This window comes from Anopheles funestus, chromosome 2RL (assembly GCF_943734845.2).
Source record: "Anopheles funestus chromosome 2RL, idAnoFuneDA-416_04, whole genome shotgun sequence".
Classification (NCBI taxonomy): Eukaryota; Metazoa; Arthropoda; class Insecta; order Diptera; family Culicidae; genus Anopheles; species Anopheles funestus.
This window is the reverse complement of record NC_064598.1, coordinates 25,182,603-25,200,213: the sequence shown is the minus strand read 5'-3', so window position 1 is coordinate 25,200,213 and position 17,611 is coordinate 25,182,603. Positions and strand designations below refer to the sequence as shown.

General features: G+C 44.4%; 2 protein-coding genes across 17 annotated transcripts in view; one reads left to right on the top strand and one right to left on the bottom strand.

The window, feature by feature from the left end:
- The first annotated feature begins 1 nt into the window (after window position 1).
- LOC125764180 (histone-arginine methyltransferase CARMER) lies at window positions 2–6,636 on the top strand. 2 transcript variants are annotated; one of them, XM_049428129.1, is made up of 3 exons: window positions 2–1,313; window positions 1,401–2,752; window positions 4,690–6,636. In XM_049428129.1, exons 1-2 carry the CDS (start codon window positions 800–802, stop codon window positions 2,750–2,752), a joined length of 1,866 nt encoding a protein of 621 aa, XP_049284086.1. In that variant the 5' UTR covers window positions 2–799; the 3' UTR covers window positions 4,690–6,636. The 2 variants fall into 2 exon arrangements, with proteins under 2 accessions (XP_049284086.1, XP_049284085.1); XM_049428128.1 differs by lacking the exon at window positions 4,690–6,636 and having other exon boundaries at window positions 1,401–4,423.
- Window positions 6,637–6,674: 38 nt separating this feature from the next.
- Window positions 6,675–17,611, bottom strand: part of LOC125764179 (TBC1 domain family member 4) — a 28,081-nt gene continuing 17,144 nt past the window's right edge. For 13 of the 15 annotated variants that reach the window (XM_049428111.1, XM_049428112.1, XM_049428113.1 and 10 more), the window contains 7 exons: window positions 13,558–14,109; window positions 13,315–13,481; window positions 12,779–12,967; window positions 11,283–12,191; window positions 10,624–11,213; window positions 10,401–10,552; window positions 6,675–10,316 (listed from right to left, as the gene is read on the bottom strand). In XM_049428111.1, coding sequence (XP_049284068.1) covers window positions 8,955–10,316; window positions 10,401–10,552; window positions 10,624–11,213; window positions 11,283–12,191; window positions 12,779–12,967; window positions 13,315–13,481; window positions 13,558–14,109 — 3,921 coding nt within the window. In that variant the 3' untranslated portion in view covers window positions 6,675–8,954. Of the gene's footprint in view, window positions 10,317–10,400; window positions 10,553–10,623; window positions 11,214–11,282; window positions 12,192–12,778; window positions 12,968–13,314; window positions 13,482–13,557; window positions 14,110–14,186; window positions 14,338–17,611 lie in introns of those variants that run through there. The other 2 variants (XM_049428118.1, XM_049428117.1) reach the window with 2 other exon arrangements.

The window sequence follows — 17,611 nt, the reverse complement described above, 5'->3', positions numbered from 1 at the left end:
TGTGGACGTGCGTGTGCGTGTTTGGTGTCTTGTGCAGGGCATGGTAAATGGAATAATTTACAACAAATTTTGTGGCAAATAAATGCATCTTTGCTGAAGGTTTTCGTTTCCGCTTGTGACCGTTAGCTGTTAAGTGACGTGTTATAGTGCGTTCAAGTGCAACAACACAGTACAACACGCAGCCTTCCTGTGATCATTCTCTCATCGTCAGTGGCTCATCGCCGATACGATGCTATAACCTGGCCACAGAGGAAGAAGAGAAAGAAGAATTAATCTATTAACTTCAATTGGCGATAGGTCAGCAGCAGCATCCCTTCAAGCGCCCCGTTTTGGCCACGCAAAACGTTCGCGCACCGCACACCCGCCAGTGCATTGAAAACGCTTTTCACGCCCATTCGTACAAGTCCGGCACTTTGGCCGACACTTTTTTCCCGTACCGTTTTGTCTCCCTTCCTACTGGCCCGGGGCTTTGTGCTCCGTTGAACCCTGCTCAGGCCATTAACCTGTAAATTGGCAGAGAAAGAGACGCATCCGAGCGCGTATGTGTGTGTGTGAAGCCGCCGCCATCAAATCGTGACCGTGACCGTGGCCATTATCGGAACCGTGCGTGCGAACTCGTTATCCGTCGGAATCGGTGGTTTTGCTCTTTGTTCTCGCGGTGCATTACCGTTGTAGGTAGTGCCAGTGTTCACTGTGCCCGGCGTCTGCGGTGTCTGTGTCGATAGTACAACAAAAGCCAAGGCTTGCTACTACCTGCGTGAAAACAACACCCAAAAGCACAACAGCAATAGTTAGCAAGATGAGTGAACAAATGGCTCGGCTGCTGGGTTGCAGCGTTCTCGTGCTGGACGATAGTGACAAGCTGGTGAACAAGTACGACCACAAGGTAACGGTCTTGTGCAGCTACGATCCACAGGGCATGGCAGTGCGGTTGCTGCAGGAGGGTACGACGCCACCGAAGCAGCTGGAGGAGTACCTGGTGAGTGGGTCGAGCACGACGCACCTTAGCCGGGGCCACACGTCACATATGCTGCTCGTCGGTGGCGAGCTGATTCTGTTCCGGTTCGCGTCCCGGGCCGACTGTCAGCAGTTTCGCGGGCTGCTGCACAAACTGTCCGGCAAGGTGAACTCAGTATTTAACCTCCGCACGGAGGATTCATCGGCGTCGCAGTATTTCCAGTTCTATGGCTACCTCTCGCAGCAGCAGAACATGATGCAGGACTTTGTGCGGACGAGCACGTACCAGCGGGCCATCTACAACAATGCGCAAGACTTTCAAAACAAGGTCGTTCTGGATGTCGGTGCTGGATCCGGTAAGTGGAGGGCGGGCTGGTTACGTGTGTCGTAACAGATGGCGATTGTTTGGTGCCGTGCTAATTTTCGCTCCTGTCTGCTTCCAGGTATTCTTTCCTTCTTTGCCGTCCAGGCCGGAGCCGCAAAAGTGTACGCGGTGGAGGCAAGCAATATGGCACAGTACGCGCAGCAGCTGGTTAGCTCGAACAATCTCACCGATAAGATAATCGTGATCGCCGGCAAGATAGAGGAGATCGAACTGCCCGAACGGGTGGACGTTATCATTTCCGAGCCGATGGGTTACATGCTGTACAACGAGCGCATGCTGGAAACGTATCTACACGGTAAAAAGTGGCTAAAACCGGACGGCAAGATGTACCCGTCTAGGGGCGATCTGCACGTAGCCCCGTTCACGGACGAAGCGCTGTATATGGAGCAATACAATAAGGCAAACTTTTGGATGCAGACGGAGTTTCATGGTGTGAATCTGGTAGCGTTGCGCGATGCCGCAATGAAGGAATACTTCCGACAGCCGATCGTCGATACGTTTGACATACGTATATGCATGGCTAAATCAATCCGGCACACGACGAATTTCCTCACGGCGGACGAGAAAGATCTGCACCGGATTCAGATAGACGTCGAGTTTCACATCCTCGAGACGGGCACGTGCCACGGGTTGGCGTTCTGGTTCGATGTCGAGTTTGCCGGCACGTGCTCCCAGATCTGGCTATCGACTTCGCCAACCGAACCGCTAACCCATTGGTACCAGGTACGATGCCTCCTGCAGACACCCATCTTTGTGAAGCAGGGTCAAGTCCTTTCCGGGAAGGTAGTGCTGGCGGCTAACCAGCGCCAAAGCTACGACGTGGAAATCGATCTCAAGCTCGAGGGTACGATGATCAGCTCGTCCAATACGCTCGATCTAAAGAACCCGTATTTCCGATACACTGGTGCTCCGGTGCCTGCCCCGCCCGGTTCCAACACCACATCGCCCAGTGAAGCTTTCTGGAGCCAGCTGGATGCGCAGGGTGCCCGTAACGCGGTCAACCTGGTGAACGGAATCACGGTTAACGGGCTCGGCGAGGTAGACATGTCATCGACGATCATCAACACGAACCTGATGGCGATCGGGGCGAACGGTGGCGGTGCCAATCAGCCCAACATCCATCCGGGACTTATCTCGAGTACGGGTCGACAGCAGCAGGCCGCCAACTCGATCATTGGCCCCCAGCAACAGCAGCAGCAGCAGCAACAGCAGCAACAATCTACAACAGCACAGCAGCTTGCAATGACGCCACCGATCGGGTGTGCGGCTACCTCAACGCAGAATGTCGCCCAGCACCAACTGATCGGTGGCGCCATCTCACCGTCACTGTTCACCTCGCCGGCTCAACCCATCCTCAACAGTCACCATCATCATCCGGGCCAACCGATTCACGGCAACCAGTTCTACTAGGTACATCCGGCAGAACTATACTATATTACCGATGGTGTACTCTCTTCAAAGGCTTTCACACTAAGGTCTTTGCCTCTTGGTACGCAATTAGGTTTGTTTCATGTTGAAGCAGGGCCAAGTTGCTGCTTTGATTGGCGTTTATTCAGAGAACGATCTTTGATAGGCCCGTGGTGAAAACAAAAACAACATTGTAACACAAACATCCCATCAAACATTCTCATTATATACCAACACCGCAAGCTCTTAATCACTCAAACACACACACACTTTTGCATACATATACGCACTGCTGCATATAGAATTATATACAGCTCCAAATTAAACGATTATCCTTCCCGTCACAGTCTGAAGGATGTTAACTTTAAATGGCGTAGGTACATGGAACGATGCTTTACAGAACAACGATCCATTAATATGTTTTTTTAATGTGTCTAGTATTAAGTTTCCTGTCTGTTTTTTGGGTATAATCAACACAGGATCAAATTTAAACGCACACACAAACGCGCCCGTCTGTGCATTATGGGAGTTTGTGTACTTTCTGTCCATTGTGACATAGTGCATTGCTTTTAATTCCACTGAGATTAGTAGCATTTTCTAACAAGCTGATGAATTTCCGCTAACCGGCTTTGGTTTACGCTTATCGCAAAAGAGAGATTCATCCAATTTAGGCTGTTTGTGTGTTTTTTTTTTTCGTTTGTTTTTGCTAATAGCTATATGTAATGCTGCTGTAAGCTGTACATTTTACGTTAATTAATCTGTCTTTCGGCTTAGTAATGTATGTTTAATGTTTGTGAATGTCATGTCATAAATGGAACACGTCGACAGACAATCGATTCCATCCAGCAGCGGCGTATCGGTGCATTTTGAGTATCTAGCATAAGGAACAAGGACAATAACGGTTAAAGGCAAACTGGATAAATGGGGCAAGCGTATGGCAGCTTTTTACCCGTTACATATTGTGCTCTTTGCAGCACAATGGTTTATGTTGCATTCCGGTTTATCAATTGAACATAGTCGTTTAAATTTGTAGAATGAAGAGGACCCGTGTAAAAAACACGTTTAATCGAAGAAATCATGAGTAGTCGGGTCCGTCATATTATCTTGATCACCTAAACATAGCCGGGAAGAACGATCGCGAGTAAGAGAAAAAGATCAAGATTAAAAGTGTGGTCTGTCCGGTTTAGTGAGACTTCCGGGAAGAGAAAGAATATTGATTTTAGCTTGTTTTAAATCTTGCAGCCGGGTATTCCATTAAAAAAGACATTAGTAAATTAAGAACACTATTGAATGACGCTTACAGACGATCGTAGCTAAAATGTTAATCTTCATAAGAGAGAGAGAAGAAGCAGAAAAAATCGGCTCCCAATCCAATTTGACAACGCTAGGACAAACTGCAATTGAGGCATTTTTGTTTTAATTTAATGCTAATTATTATTACTACTATTAATAACATTATTATTATGATTATAATGATTATTATTATTATTATTACTATTACTTAGTTTCAATCATCGTACAGGCCCGTGTATGCGACAAAGACGGGCCAAAGAGAAGAAAGTAGGAAAGGGTTCTTTCTTATAATATTTGTACGACCCTAATAAACCAAATTCTGGCAATCACGTCTTATAAAAAGGAGAAGAAGAAAACAAATAGAGATATTTTTAAGTTCAAGCATTTTGTGTTGTGTTTTTTTTTTCTTTGTGTATATATTGTTTGCATGTGTTCCGTCCATTTTGTGTGCTTTGTTTCTTTTTATTTCAGTTTGATGCCTTGCGTTTGTCTTTTTATGTTGTGCAAGAACTTCCGCTTCGCAGCCACTTGCACAAGAAAGTCATACAAATCTTTAGGTAAAAAGCAAATTGTGAATTTTCTTGTTGTTCGTTCCTTTCATTTATTTAATATGTCTAATTATGATGGTTAATTTTTCTTATTTTCAGGAATACATTCGTGCCCAGGGCAGGAGTGAGATATTTGTCTAGTCTAGCCACTAGACAAAACGAAGCCCTGGACAGCGATACAATCAGCATGGCGATAGCGATGAACAAAACCCGCAAAATAAACCTTAATCTACGTAATGGAACTAAGTCATCCCTGAAGACAACGACATAGAATGGGGTTCTGCAGTCAAGGAATAGGACAACACCAGAAGACAGTTTGATCATAAATGCTACCGTGCCACAATCGTGGCTTACTTTTGAACGTCTTGCTATGAACTATTTTACATCTTGCACTATCAGAAGCAGTGTAAGAATGATGTTCACCATTTTGTTTGCGATTCTTTAGAATGATCTCTTCCTTTGTCTCCTCTCTCCCTTTCTCTCAGGTATTGAATTTACGGCTAGCGTTCAGGTTGGCTGATATATTTTATTAATCATACGGCATTATTACGCGACTCTGTTCGAAGTAAACAAAAACAACCATCCACTCAACTAAAGGTACAATAGTATTGTTAAAACACCGTGTACCATCCCCTAAATCAGGAGGCTAAAGTATAGACAAAGAAAGCTCTCTAGTGGTAGCACAGCTTAACGAACTTTCGCTGTTCACTAACTAATGCCAGGTTCGGGACGACCGGCTCTTATTTAGCAAAAAAAAAACTAATTTGCTGTGCGAACGTTACGAAACAACAGAGATCTTCCAATAAGTTAGGGGCAAGAAATAGTAGCCATAAACATGGCAGGAATGTGGAAAAGCGTACACACGGATCGTGGATCGTGTTTTTGTATTTGTTGTCGCGCAGAGCGCATAGCGAACATAGCGGGGAAGCGTAAGCTGTATCACACCGAGTTACACGGAAAGACTAAGAAACTAAAAGTAAGCAATTTTACCATACCGGATAGTATCGAACGACTTCAACGTAGAGTTATACAGTAGCGAGTACTATACAGCAAGTTGCAATGTGCAGACCGTAGGATGAACTGTGCATAATGCGGTTCGGTGGAAGGACAGATCAGGCACGTTATGAATGCATTTAAAGGTTCTCCCTCCTTATGTATTTCAATTTTAGTTCCTTTAAGCGTGTGCAGGAAAGAGGGTGCAAGAAAGAGCGAGCGAACAGACGATCGACGTTAAACGAATGGTGCGATCACTGCAACAAGCAGTCCAAAACTTGGTGGTTCCATTTTCAACCCTAAGGTACATCTTGCATTATCGTACGGCAATAGGAAGCAAAAAGGAAAATACACTCGTCCGTACGGATAAATACCTGCATTGAAACATAATTCATGATATTCAGCAAGAGCGTTCTAATGCGTGTAAGAGTGTTTGAGAAAGCAATAAGAATCGAGAATGCGTTTAGAAGACGGCTTAGAAAAGCTTAGAGTGAGAATAATACAGCCAGCCAGGCAGCCAGTCAGTCAGTCAGCAAGAAGCAAGGCCTGTTAACAGTCAGTTACAATCCGCACAATATGGCTTTATCGAATGAGGAATACAACTGTAAAAATGTAAGAGCAGCATACACAGTAACGAAACAGGAGCAAACCAACAGAAGTATTGGAACACCACCGATTGAAATACATACTTTACAATGCATCTTGGTGTGCATCATTTACTTCACCCCTTGAATGTCATACCGGAACTGTTTTTTTTTTCTTGCAACAGTTCTGAGCGATTCTGTAACTTTATTTCCCATTTACTGACAATATTGTTCTGCGTCACGGTTACCTTTTTCACGGTGGCTTTAAACAGTTTTACTAAGGGTGAAAATGGAGAAATTTAGGCATACAAATTTGTAGCTTCTATTGATTGCGATTAGTATCACAAATCATCAACGTGTGTGGAACGTGCAATACGACAGTTATGGTGTTGGAAAGTCTGGAAGAAAATGTAATTTTACTCACAAAAAAACACGCATCCGAATCGTAGAATTTACCAACATTTCGGATATAAATAATCGGTGATATAGAAAGAAAGTAAAAAAAACTTCTTTAAACTGATATTTAGCTATATATTGGGTTTTATTTTCTTTCGCGATTTGTCATACCTCTTACAGATGCTTAATTATATGCAGCCGTGATGGTGTGGTGTTATACATATATGTGTCTATTTTTTTCCTTCTTTTTGCTTTTTGCTGTTTGTCTTGTATCACCGAAGCGTAGATAGAGATATATTAGCTATTTGTTTTGTGACTTTTTTTTCCTATCCCAAATGAAGTGAAGCGTTACACAAAAAAAGCCGATTAACGAAAGCCCATAAGTATTAAACTAATGTAACAACTAAAGAAGAACAACAGAACAACAACGCAATACTAGTCTATACGGTAAGAACCGGTGTCCTGTGACACCTATTTGACCTAAACGAGATAGTATTTACAATGAACAGATAAGGGAAGCAACGGAGATGTATGCCCCACGTGTTAAGGCTGGCTGGATATTACACACAGCGTGGGCGGTCTCCCGAGAAAGCTCGAAAAGCTACGGTTACAAAAATACCGAAAAAACGCCCAACCAGCTAGACATGTTTTCACATATTATAGGGATTTTATAGAGAAGATCATACAGCGCGATCTTAAGTGTATCGTATCGCTGGTTTGTTCACCGCTGCACAATCGTTTAGTGTGGGGTTGTATTATCTTTCTCTAACGTAACGAGCCAGCCCGATCGGTTATAGTGTAAGCGAAGGTATAAGCGGTGCTGCACACAAGCTAAATGTTACAACTAGCCCTTCTGTTATTGCGCCATGTTTGATTGCGGTAGGAGGAATTTGTTTTTTTTTTCAACTCTTGTCAGGTGATCTGATCCAGGTCGAACCTGAGTCCACACTGAAGTACTTTTGACCACAACGTGGTACTTTTTTGTTTTTTTGCAAACCGTTAAATGGTCGGTAAAATGGTACAGCAGAGAACGCACGACGACACCAACAACACGCTTACACGAGGAGTAGGTTCAATTCTCTACACTAGTTAGGGATCGTAGAAATTGGACTTTTGACTATATTCTTCCTTTATGGGTGCGATTTACATTTCATCCGTCAACAACACAAATACTATAGAAAAGGGATATATGAGACCCTCAAAATAAAAAGAAGAAAGAAGCCTTTTCCTAATAAACTTGGCGTATGTGTGAGAAGTAGTAGATTTTGCGGCCACTTCTTCATTGAAGTAAATCTTCAATGAGACTCCTTCAGTGCTTTTGGTGTTGTGTTGTCAGTGGTTTGGTGTTGTTTGCCATTATTAAAACGAGCAGGTTAACAAGGGAAAATCAAGATAGGAAGCAGGATTTTACATCTATTACCCAAAAATATATACACCAACAAATAGGCGCAATGGTTCTGTTTCTCTTCCTAAGTACAAATCCGCCCCACCATACCCCTTCAGCTGATCTAGCTGATACTATTCTACAAAATTTGTTGGTGACATCCTGGTTGAATCGCTAGCAAAGAATAGAATAAAAAAAATGATAACAACAGTAGCTAGCAGGCTGCACAGTAAGGTTCTAAGATCATCACTAAACACTACAAACTACGTTTCACACTCACAAAAATTGTACGAAGCATTTACTGGCGTTGGGTTTGGTTTCTGAGTTTTGTAGATGAGTTTCACTTTGTCCTCTCCTTTGCTAATGTGACTTCTTCTCATTTTTGTTTGCGGTTTGCAAAAAGCGATCAATAGTAGTAATAGTTGTTGTATCTTTCATATCCTTCTATCTTCGTACTATCTTCCTAGATCAACCGGAAGATAGCTGCCGAAAGGAAAGCAACGAGAGTATATAATCTTCCATTGGTCTCTCCAGGTAGGAGATAATATCGTACTTCATTTCTCCATCCAGAACTCCATCTAGTGTTCTTGCTGCTGAGAGACACTACAGTTCCTCCACTCCGCTTGAATTGATTTGCAACATTAATGTGCTTTTGAGGGGGTAGGGAACGTATTTTGATTCTAACACTTTTGTCTGCTGCTCCAGCCAGGGAGTAAGCAGCGATAATCACGATTACGAAAGAAACTGTTTCGTGTATATGTGGACCGGACATCGCGAGCAGATTGTTCGGGTTTCGTGTGCGAATGTTCTGAAACATCTCCGGTGATGGAAGAACGTAGACGTTGAACACACTCTGTTGCACTTCGGCTGGCATGTGGCTCGCGCATGTTTTTTGGCCCACGCGGGAAGCTTACAAGATACCCCGGTACCCGACATTGGTTCCCCACTTATTCTCTACGTGATGTAATGTCCGGGTGGTTCCCATTCGGTGCAACCTGGCGAGACCGTTAACTACGATCCGTCGCGACTTGGGGCCGTGGTTCGTTGCTCGTTTCGCTGACGATCGACGAGACGGAACCGTGGCGTGATTGCGAACGTGGTTTCAGCGTCTTTAGCTGTGTTGTGCCGTTGTACTGTACCGCCACATCACCACAGCTGCTGAGTGGATGGTTTTCGAACGGTACCAGCGGTCGACTTTCGGCCACCATCGGTGTAGTTGACGGTGCATGCAGCTGTGGGCTTATCGGGGTCGCTATACCACTATCATCACTATTACCGGACAGTGCCTTTATGCTGGCTGAGGACAGAGATGTACTGCCCGTACCGTTCGCTCCACCATGCTCGGGACTGGTACTGTTACATTCGTCAAGCTTGTGCAGCCAGAGACTGTCCCGCTGCTGGCGGATCTGGGTGAACGAGTTCTGGAAGTAGGGTTGCCTCTTCTTCGTCGGTGTTCCAGGTCCGTCCGGTTCGTTCGCTTCTTCCAGCACGTTAAGGGCCAGTCCAAGATTGCTGTTGAACGAGATCGATTTGCCAATCTTACGATCGACGAATATTGGTGAGCGTTTCTTTTGCTGTTGTTGCTGTTGCTGCTGTTGAAGTTCCTGAACCTGCTGGACAATGCGACACACCTCATTCGGCAGCACAATATCCGAACGTACATCAACCGTTTGCTCGATAAACCTGACGAGCGTGTGGACGGTGTTTTCGAGCGTCAGGACCTGCGTCTGTAGTGAATGGATCTGTTCCTGGTGCAGGAGGCGAGTGTTTTCCAACTGCATCAAGTGAGACTGTGTAAACTGGAGCTGCGTATTCAGTGACTGGTGTTCCTCCTTCAACCGATTGTAGCCTTCGCGGTAATAGGTCTGGGAAGTCATCTCCTCCTGCAGCACATTATATTCGACCTGGTATTCGATCAGCTGACACGAGAAATCGCGCCGGAACACATCCCGAAAAACCTTCTCCATTACATCGGCATCGATCTTGGGAATGACATTCTTCAGATAGCTCATGATGTCCTCGAAGTTGTCACGCTGCATTAGCTGCTCCTTGTGGGCCTCTAGCAGTGCGATCGCACACCGAAAGAAGACGTCAAACGATTCGAGAAAGAGCAGATCGAACACACGCACCACGAAACCGAGCGGAAAGTGTGAACTGAACACGGTCAGTATCCAGGGTGCGGCGTACAGCGTTTGCGAAATGTCATGCTGATCGAACCAATCGTACAGGTCCGGTATGTGGTCCTTCAGTAGCCGGGACAGTTGGTACAGCTGCAGCTGGAACTGCTTCATGTTCGGTAGATATTTGGCGCGCATTTCCCTTCGGAACATCAAATGCTTAAGCAGCTCGAACGCATCGGCTTCTTCGAGCTAAATTTCGTTGAAGAATTGAAGAATGGAAAGACTCAGCATGAATTAAAGACCTTAATAGCACAAATTGAGAAGTAAACTCACGTGCAACAACAAGACGGCACAAATAAATCCTAACCCTTGACAGTAACCCAGCTCCGGATCAAGAATGGAGTATGCTTTCAGCAGATTAAACAACGAAAGCTGTCCAACTCCAAGAGCATCCTTATAGTACTTATGATCCGGGAATGTGCGACCTGTAAAATGAACCAATTTGTTGTCTGTAACGTTTTGTATTTCGCTTACTAAGACTCTTGCCATCACCTACCTAAATCAATGAAGATGGCATGCTGGTGTTCCGTTAAGTTCTTCAGCAGCACATGGTACGGTGTGTTGAAGTTCGGGAAGTTGGTTGTATCGATCGGTTCCGGATGATGGTGCACATGTTGCTCTGCCAGATACATCCAGATTTCACCGCGCCTTGATCGTGGCACACCATTCCTCATCGCCTGATACAATATGGCCTGATTGGGTGGGACTGCACTCGGTGTGCAATTATCCAACAGTGCATCCCACTGTTCAGCAGATCGTTTATCGCAAACCGTAATCTCGTCGTACTCCAGCTTAACGCGCCGTATCTCGTTCGATTTTATTTCATTCTGACGTGCCTGCAGATGAGCATTCTCCTTCTCCATCCGGTTGAGGATGATTGTTTGCTTGATGCCTACGCGCCAAAGTTCCCGTAGCTCCTCACGGGTACGCTTCTTTGCCGGTGTACCGATTGAACGCAACGGTGACATATATTCTTCGGGGCCACTCTTCATGTTCTTCGACGGTGTTACCACACGGTGCAGCATTGCCTGTCTCCAAGACCCGGCATGACTATGATCTCTGGGGCTATTGCCTACCTTGATGAAGCTGAAAGTAGACAAGAATTTGACAGTAAATCCATATTCAAATTTTTGATTCCTCGGACCCTAAACTCACATATCCATCATGGGTGACTTCAGCTGTGGAGTTGTTCCATTGCCGATGTCTGAACTCTTCCGTCCCATTGACGGGCTGGACCCGATCGTCGATGCACGAGCGCGTGTTACCGGCTCAAAACTACCATCCTTCAGCTCGTCGGTTGAGCTCGAATCCTTCAAACTTCCGGCCACGAAATCATCCCTGCTAGTGCGCCTTTTCAACAGATGATCAAACGAGCTAGTAAGGGACCGTTTCGCCTTCATGAAGATACCGCTTCCACCGAGATACTGATTCAAGAATTCGGCCCTATGTTCGACCGTATCGTGTACGTGCCGCTGCTGCTTCGACTCACAGTGGGCCCGCAATAGCATCATGAGAAATTGATTCTGTTCACCCAAGCTGCTGCCGGCGGCCTCTTCCGCACCATGGTACTTCTCCATCAGCAGCCGCTGTTCGTCGTCGGTGAGCGTTGTATCGATACGCTTGAAGATCATGTACTGGGTCTTCTTGTCGCTATGTCCCTCGGTATCGGTGCACAGCTTGTGGTACCACAGCATCGGACAGTGCTCGCAGGAGAATATCTGAGCCGCTGCCTTATCCTTCTGCTTCTGTTCCGAACAGGCCGTGAAGGCAAGCGAGATCGCCTGCACAATATCATTTGCGACCTGTTCCGACTGACACTTGAACACGTACCCGATGTAACCATCGTTGTTCACATCCCGGCAGATAATACCGAAATGATCGGCATTTTTGTACCCATGTACGCAGCTGGCTACATCGCGGAACGCTTTGTGCAGCAGTACCTGTTTCCGGTCTGGGCTGATCAGGCGCAAATCTGTCTGCCCAATCAGGAACACCATCGTTCGGTTCTGTTCGACCACCGGTATCGATCCAATCGAAGCTGAACGATCACGTCGAACAGGTGCACTATCAAAGGAGGATGAAGAAGGCATTGCGAACGTTATTAAGGAGATAATTGATCGATAACAGAGTGAAATAAATAAATAAGAAAAACGACTACAAAACTGCCTAACATGCAAGTACGTGAGTATTGATTCGTATTAGTTATAAAGCGATTTAACACTGACTTGATTAACTAATAACATTATTTGTTTCATTGGATATACACATTCAATAACTAATGTACGTTCTATTTTAATGAGTAAAACTACAAACACTTGGAAGACAATTAAATGTATGCGGTGTTATTTCTGAAAACATACGTAAGAAATATAAATAAACAGCATCAAAATATAAATACATAGTGTAAAACAAATAAACTTATTTCTATGAAGTAAAATAATACGATTAATGGTAACTAATGAAAACTTGTAATCAGCAGCACTAGAAGCAGTTTTTACAGCAATTGCCCTTCGATTTGGGAATTCTCAGCGTTCATTCGGGTCCCATGCAAAGCATCGGTACGATCAACCGAAACGTGAAGCTAATCGAAATGTTTGATCAACGGCGAAATTAACAAGTAAAAACTAAAGTATGGTACAGGCCACACTTACTCCTCATCTTGGGCTGTTGGTGATTTTGTTTCTTTACCGGAAACACACTCTCGAGTGGAAGCTGCCACCGATGCCGTCTGGTTCGGTTGTTCCGGTTCTGGCAGCTTCTGTTGCTGCACCTTTTCCTCTACTTTAGGCTGTTCATTACCACTGCCGGATGTATTGCCTTCAACCACGGTACCATTCTCACTGAAGATGAACGTAAATTGGATGATGGGTGGGTTAGGGTAAGGTGAATGAGTTATCTGTGATGGTGTGGGTAACGGACCAGTGGCTGGGTGTGCGCACAAACTTAAGGGATACTAATACTAATTCCTGTATCACATTGCGACACGCGTGTACCATCATATCACACCCAGTGTAGCGGTGACCGTGATCTGCCTTGACCTCTCATTGACTCTACGATCCCGGCAAAAACCTGATCATGAAGCTAGCACACACTCTCTCCCTCACTAGCGATCACGATGGGATATTTAATTTCGTAACGCTTTTGCTCCCTCCCACGTTCCACAGAATGTCCGTAAGCGTGTACTTACATTTTCTTCGAAGGAATATCGAACGTGCTGACACGACGACCCTGGAAGACTTCGGGTGGATCGTCCGGTGCAGGTGGTGTTGACTCCGCGCCTCTATTGTCGGACTCATTGCGCCGGGTTTCAGCTTCCGTGCTGGTAGCTGATTCCTCACCGACCGGTGTGGATTGCTGTTGCAACAAAACGGGCGAATATATTGGTACCGTCGGCAAGATGACGAAATTGAAGGTGATAAAATGAACCTACCTTGCGTGTGGCTTCCTGCTGCTGGCGTAGCTTCTCCGCATCGTAGGCCTTGAACTTGGGCAGCGCATCATCGATGAAGGTGGAGGGAACACGCTTGTGCGACACCTTGATCTTGCCGACGTACAGCACCTCGAAGAACTGCGAGTTGTTCGCCGAGATGTCCGGCAGTGAGGAGAGACTGGACGAGATGCTGCTACTGCTGGTCGGACCGTTCACACCACCGGTCGAATGGTTTAACCCACCGGAATAACTTTTCGACGTGGCCAACCGATTCGGACCACCGTTCTGGTACTGTTGCGGATGTGCATGGGCCTGGTGCTGCTGAGATGGCAGATGGTACGCCAGCGTTGGGCTACTGTCGTGCTGTGCGTAACGCATCTGTTCCGTAAGCTTCAGATTCGAGGCCGGCGTTGAATGGATGCCCTGGTTGCGGAGTGCCTTCTGGAGATCGTTTGGATTCGCACTGGAGGAGACGATACTTTGCGGTATGCTGCCCACTGAGCCACCACCAATTGTGGCCGGATCACGCATCTGCTGCATCAGTTCGGCCATCTGGAAAGAAAGGCAGAGCACGAGAAGTGTCGTCAGAGTGTTGTCCAGCAATTCATTTTTAATATGTTGTTACACACACGCAAAAACGCAGACGAATGGTAAGTACGAAGTAGTGTAGTTTCAAGAATATAACAAAACCCCAAAAAGCACACGAAAAAAACAAAATGATTTGATAAAATTGTTATCGCAAACTGCACTGCAGTTCGTTTGTGATCGTTACTGCACAACGGGCAGTTGTAGCAAAACTGCATCTAACGGTTGACTGTGAAACACAGGCTTGCTGTTTAATTAACGTACGCTCCATACAAAACTTTGCGCCCACCAGTAGTCCTCTCACAACCCTCCCCGCGCTTGATGGAACCCATTACAAAGCGTCTATCTCAGAGGTGCGTGTGTGTGTATTTGTGCGCGTGCGTTAGTGTGAATATATGCGCACGGGGATGCATTGCTCGGTGCAACTTTCCATGCACGCGGCGTGTTGATGGCTTTTGTTCGCGGGAGTCGAAGCGACACGGGAACAACTCAGCGTGAATGAATCGACGAGATGCCGGGAGCAAGTTGCACCCCTAAAAACACGTGAGAGAGGATAGAATTCTGGCAGTGTTTACAGTTCCCAAACAATCCATCGTCCATCGTCGTAAATCAAACATTTAGTGTATTGCCTTCAATTGCCCGATAGCTCATTTATTTTCATTCGATACAAACAAAGCCATTGCAAGGTTTTGTACGGTGTCACATTGTTGCTACTCTTCTCTCCCATCTTCGCAGCCCGCAGTGTTCGAGCAATTCGATGACATACATCTTCGATGTGCAAGGCGTTGTGCGTTTATTTTTGGCCCCGCACGGAAGCACATCATGAGATGACACGTTAATGTGACTTGCCGCGGCAAACTACACATTAGCGATGTTTACTTTCTTCTTACGACGGTTTGATGGTTGCGTAGTTAGCATCTTAGATTGGGGCATTACAGTTCAACAATTGGGAAGTTTGCTGAGCAAGCTGCTGTACGGGGGGATGACCAACAGTCGAGTGTTCCAGAGTTTGAAAAATTGAGTGTTTTAAGTAACATTTATGGTAATATGTGTGCAAGCATTTAATTTACTGCTTTTAGTTGTCTTGTGTGCAGTGAGGAGTATTTACATGAGTATTTTTAAAACTCAGATGTTAAAGAATTATCTTTGGAATGCATCTTGAGTAGTATTAAGTGTTTTTGGCTGAAGAAAATGTATTTTTTTCTTCTTCTTGTCTGTGAGTCACTGAGCACTTGTTCTGATGCCTTTTGATGAGATCACTAAAGTCTCGTATATCTCTTGCATATCTCTATCGTATACAAAGTCTCGTATATCTGTATATCTCCTATTGTTAATGTGGTCATATAAAATTCACTAAGGAGATCTGGCACTTAGAGCTCAATGGCGGCATTAGTTCCACAATGTTATTTACAAGAAGTTCTTCATTTTTTAGGATGAAATTTCATTTAATTGGTAGCGTGCATTCTTGATACCTAAAAGATGTATCAAATATATATGATTAATGTAAACTCGTCAGACTATTGGCTAAAATTGTAAGTTCTACCAAAAAACTGGTTAGACTTCAGTTGAACACGTTCGAATATCGGAACGAGTTTAGCCAGAAAAGACATGTAGTCTAATCTCCGTTAATATGTGGTGAACATTGTTGAAATCAAACATTTCGACAAAACGACCCCTGTAAAAAGGTCGCAAACGTGATGAATGATTAATTCAAAGTAATATGCTCAATTTTCGCTTTAAAATTCCCCCCGTGTTTTGTTGGTACGTGCATATTCTGTACGTTTAACCGAAATAGATTTTCAACAAAACGTTCATCCGTCTGTTACTATGCGGAAAATGCCATTTCGCATTGAAACCGTTCTAAACCGAGCACTGAAACAAAGGCTCATCCTTAGGTGAAACCTCCCATGAGATGACAATATCCGAGGTACGACAATTTCCTGCATACTTTCTGGAAAAAACACCTTCCACTTTGGCATCGTCTTCAGACCCGCTGGCATGACATACAGACGGCAGTTATTTTCGCAACACTACGACAATCGAGGGTGACGTGTTTTAAAGTACCACACTTGGAGATGATTTTCGTGCTGTACGATGGTGCTAATGGTTCGTACATTGGTACCACGCGAAAGAACCGCTCAACGTACGTACTTTTATTGCTGGAAAACGGTTCAACAGTAGAAGCCCGAAGCTAAGCGTCAGCGTGTACCTGGAAGAAGAATAACGTAGTGCCGTGTGCCGGTGTGGTGGTAGAAAGTGTAAAGAAAATCTTTTGGCATTTGAAGAAATTGAACGAAAATTGGATCGCCCAACAATGGGTGTGTATTGTACTCGTACGATAAGGTTTCTCAAGGATGTACGGGCGCGAGATGCTTGTGATTTAATTAGACCAAATTCAATTTCCATTGCTTCATTTGGTTGAGCAAGCAGTGACACGTACAAACGGTAAGCATGAATTTTGACACTAAATTGGAACAATTTGCCTTTAGCTTGAATAGGTAAGGTGGCCAATTAATTTACAGCCAACTTATAACAAGTTAACAATGCATAAAGCGAATGTACATATTTACCATATTCATACCATATTAGTCAAGGATTTTATCTATGGAAAGTGATTAGTATTGAACCAATTATAAATAAATAATTTAAGTTAGATTGGTTTTATGTTTTGGTGTAGCTTCAAATTGAAATAAGCCATTTGGTCGGTACTCTATCATAAGTTTTTCTAATAACTAGCAAATTTTAAATGCCGTAAAGATGCCATTGTTAAGGAGCAAAATAAAAAGCATAATTAGTTTTTTTGCTGTACAATGGAGACGTCGAACCATTAATGAAAGTCTGATATGAAATTTTCAGCATTTCCTCAGCTACGTAATGTAACTGGAGAACCCATCATTTATGCCCTTAAGACTTTAGCCAATTCAGCCAAAAATTTGGGATTGAAAGCTACAACATCGGAGAGCTTCTATCGAATCATATAAAAGACCCATCTACCGAAGAACTTGAACTAAAAGGTGTTCGGATTGATTTATTTTAAATCGTTGCTTAAGTGTCTTGATTGAAAAATGTTCCGGTGTGGAACGAATTATTTCTCTTTTCATATAAATTATATAGAAAAAAACATCCCGAGATGATTACTAAAACACTGAATTAGATTAAACTACAATGCTACAAGAGAGTTGACAATAATGTGAAAGAGATGACTTTTATAATATCAGAAATACCTAGGATGCAACTCTTTTTTATTCTACCAATAAAAACTCCATCAAGTTCTACGGATCAAGTGATAAGGACATGATTCGCACCGCTTTAGCATCAGGTCAAGAAAGAACTTTCAGTCTTAAGCCAGACACACTTACCATCAGTCCTTTAGGACTTTGTCCCATGGGAAGCGACCTGTCATCTCAAGAGTTGTTAAGTATAGCCTACGGTTAGGTAAGAATTTCCATGAAGAATAATTGAGTCAAGA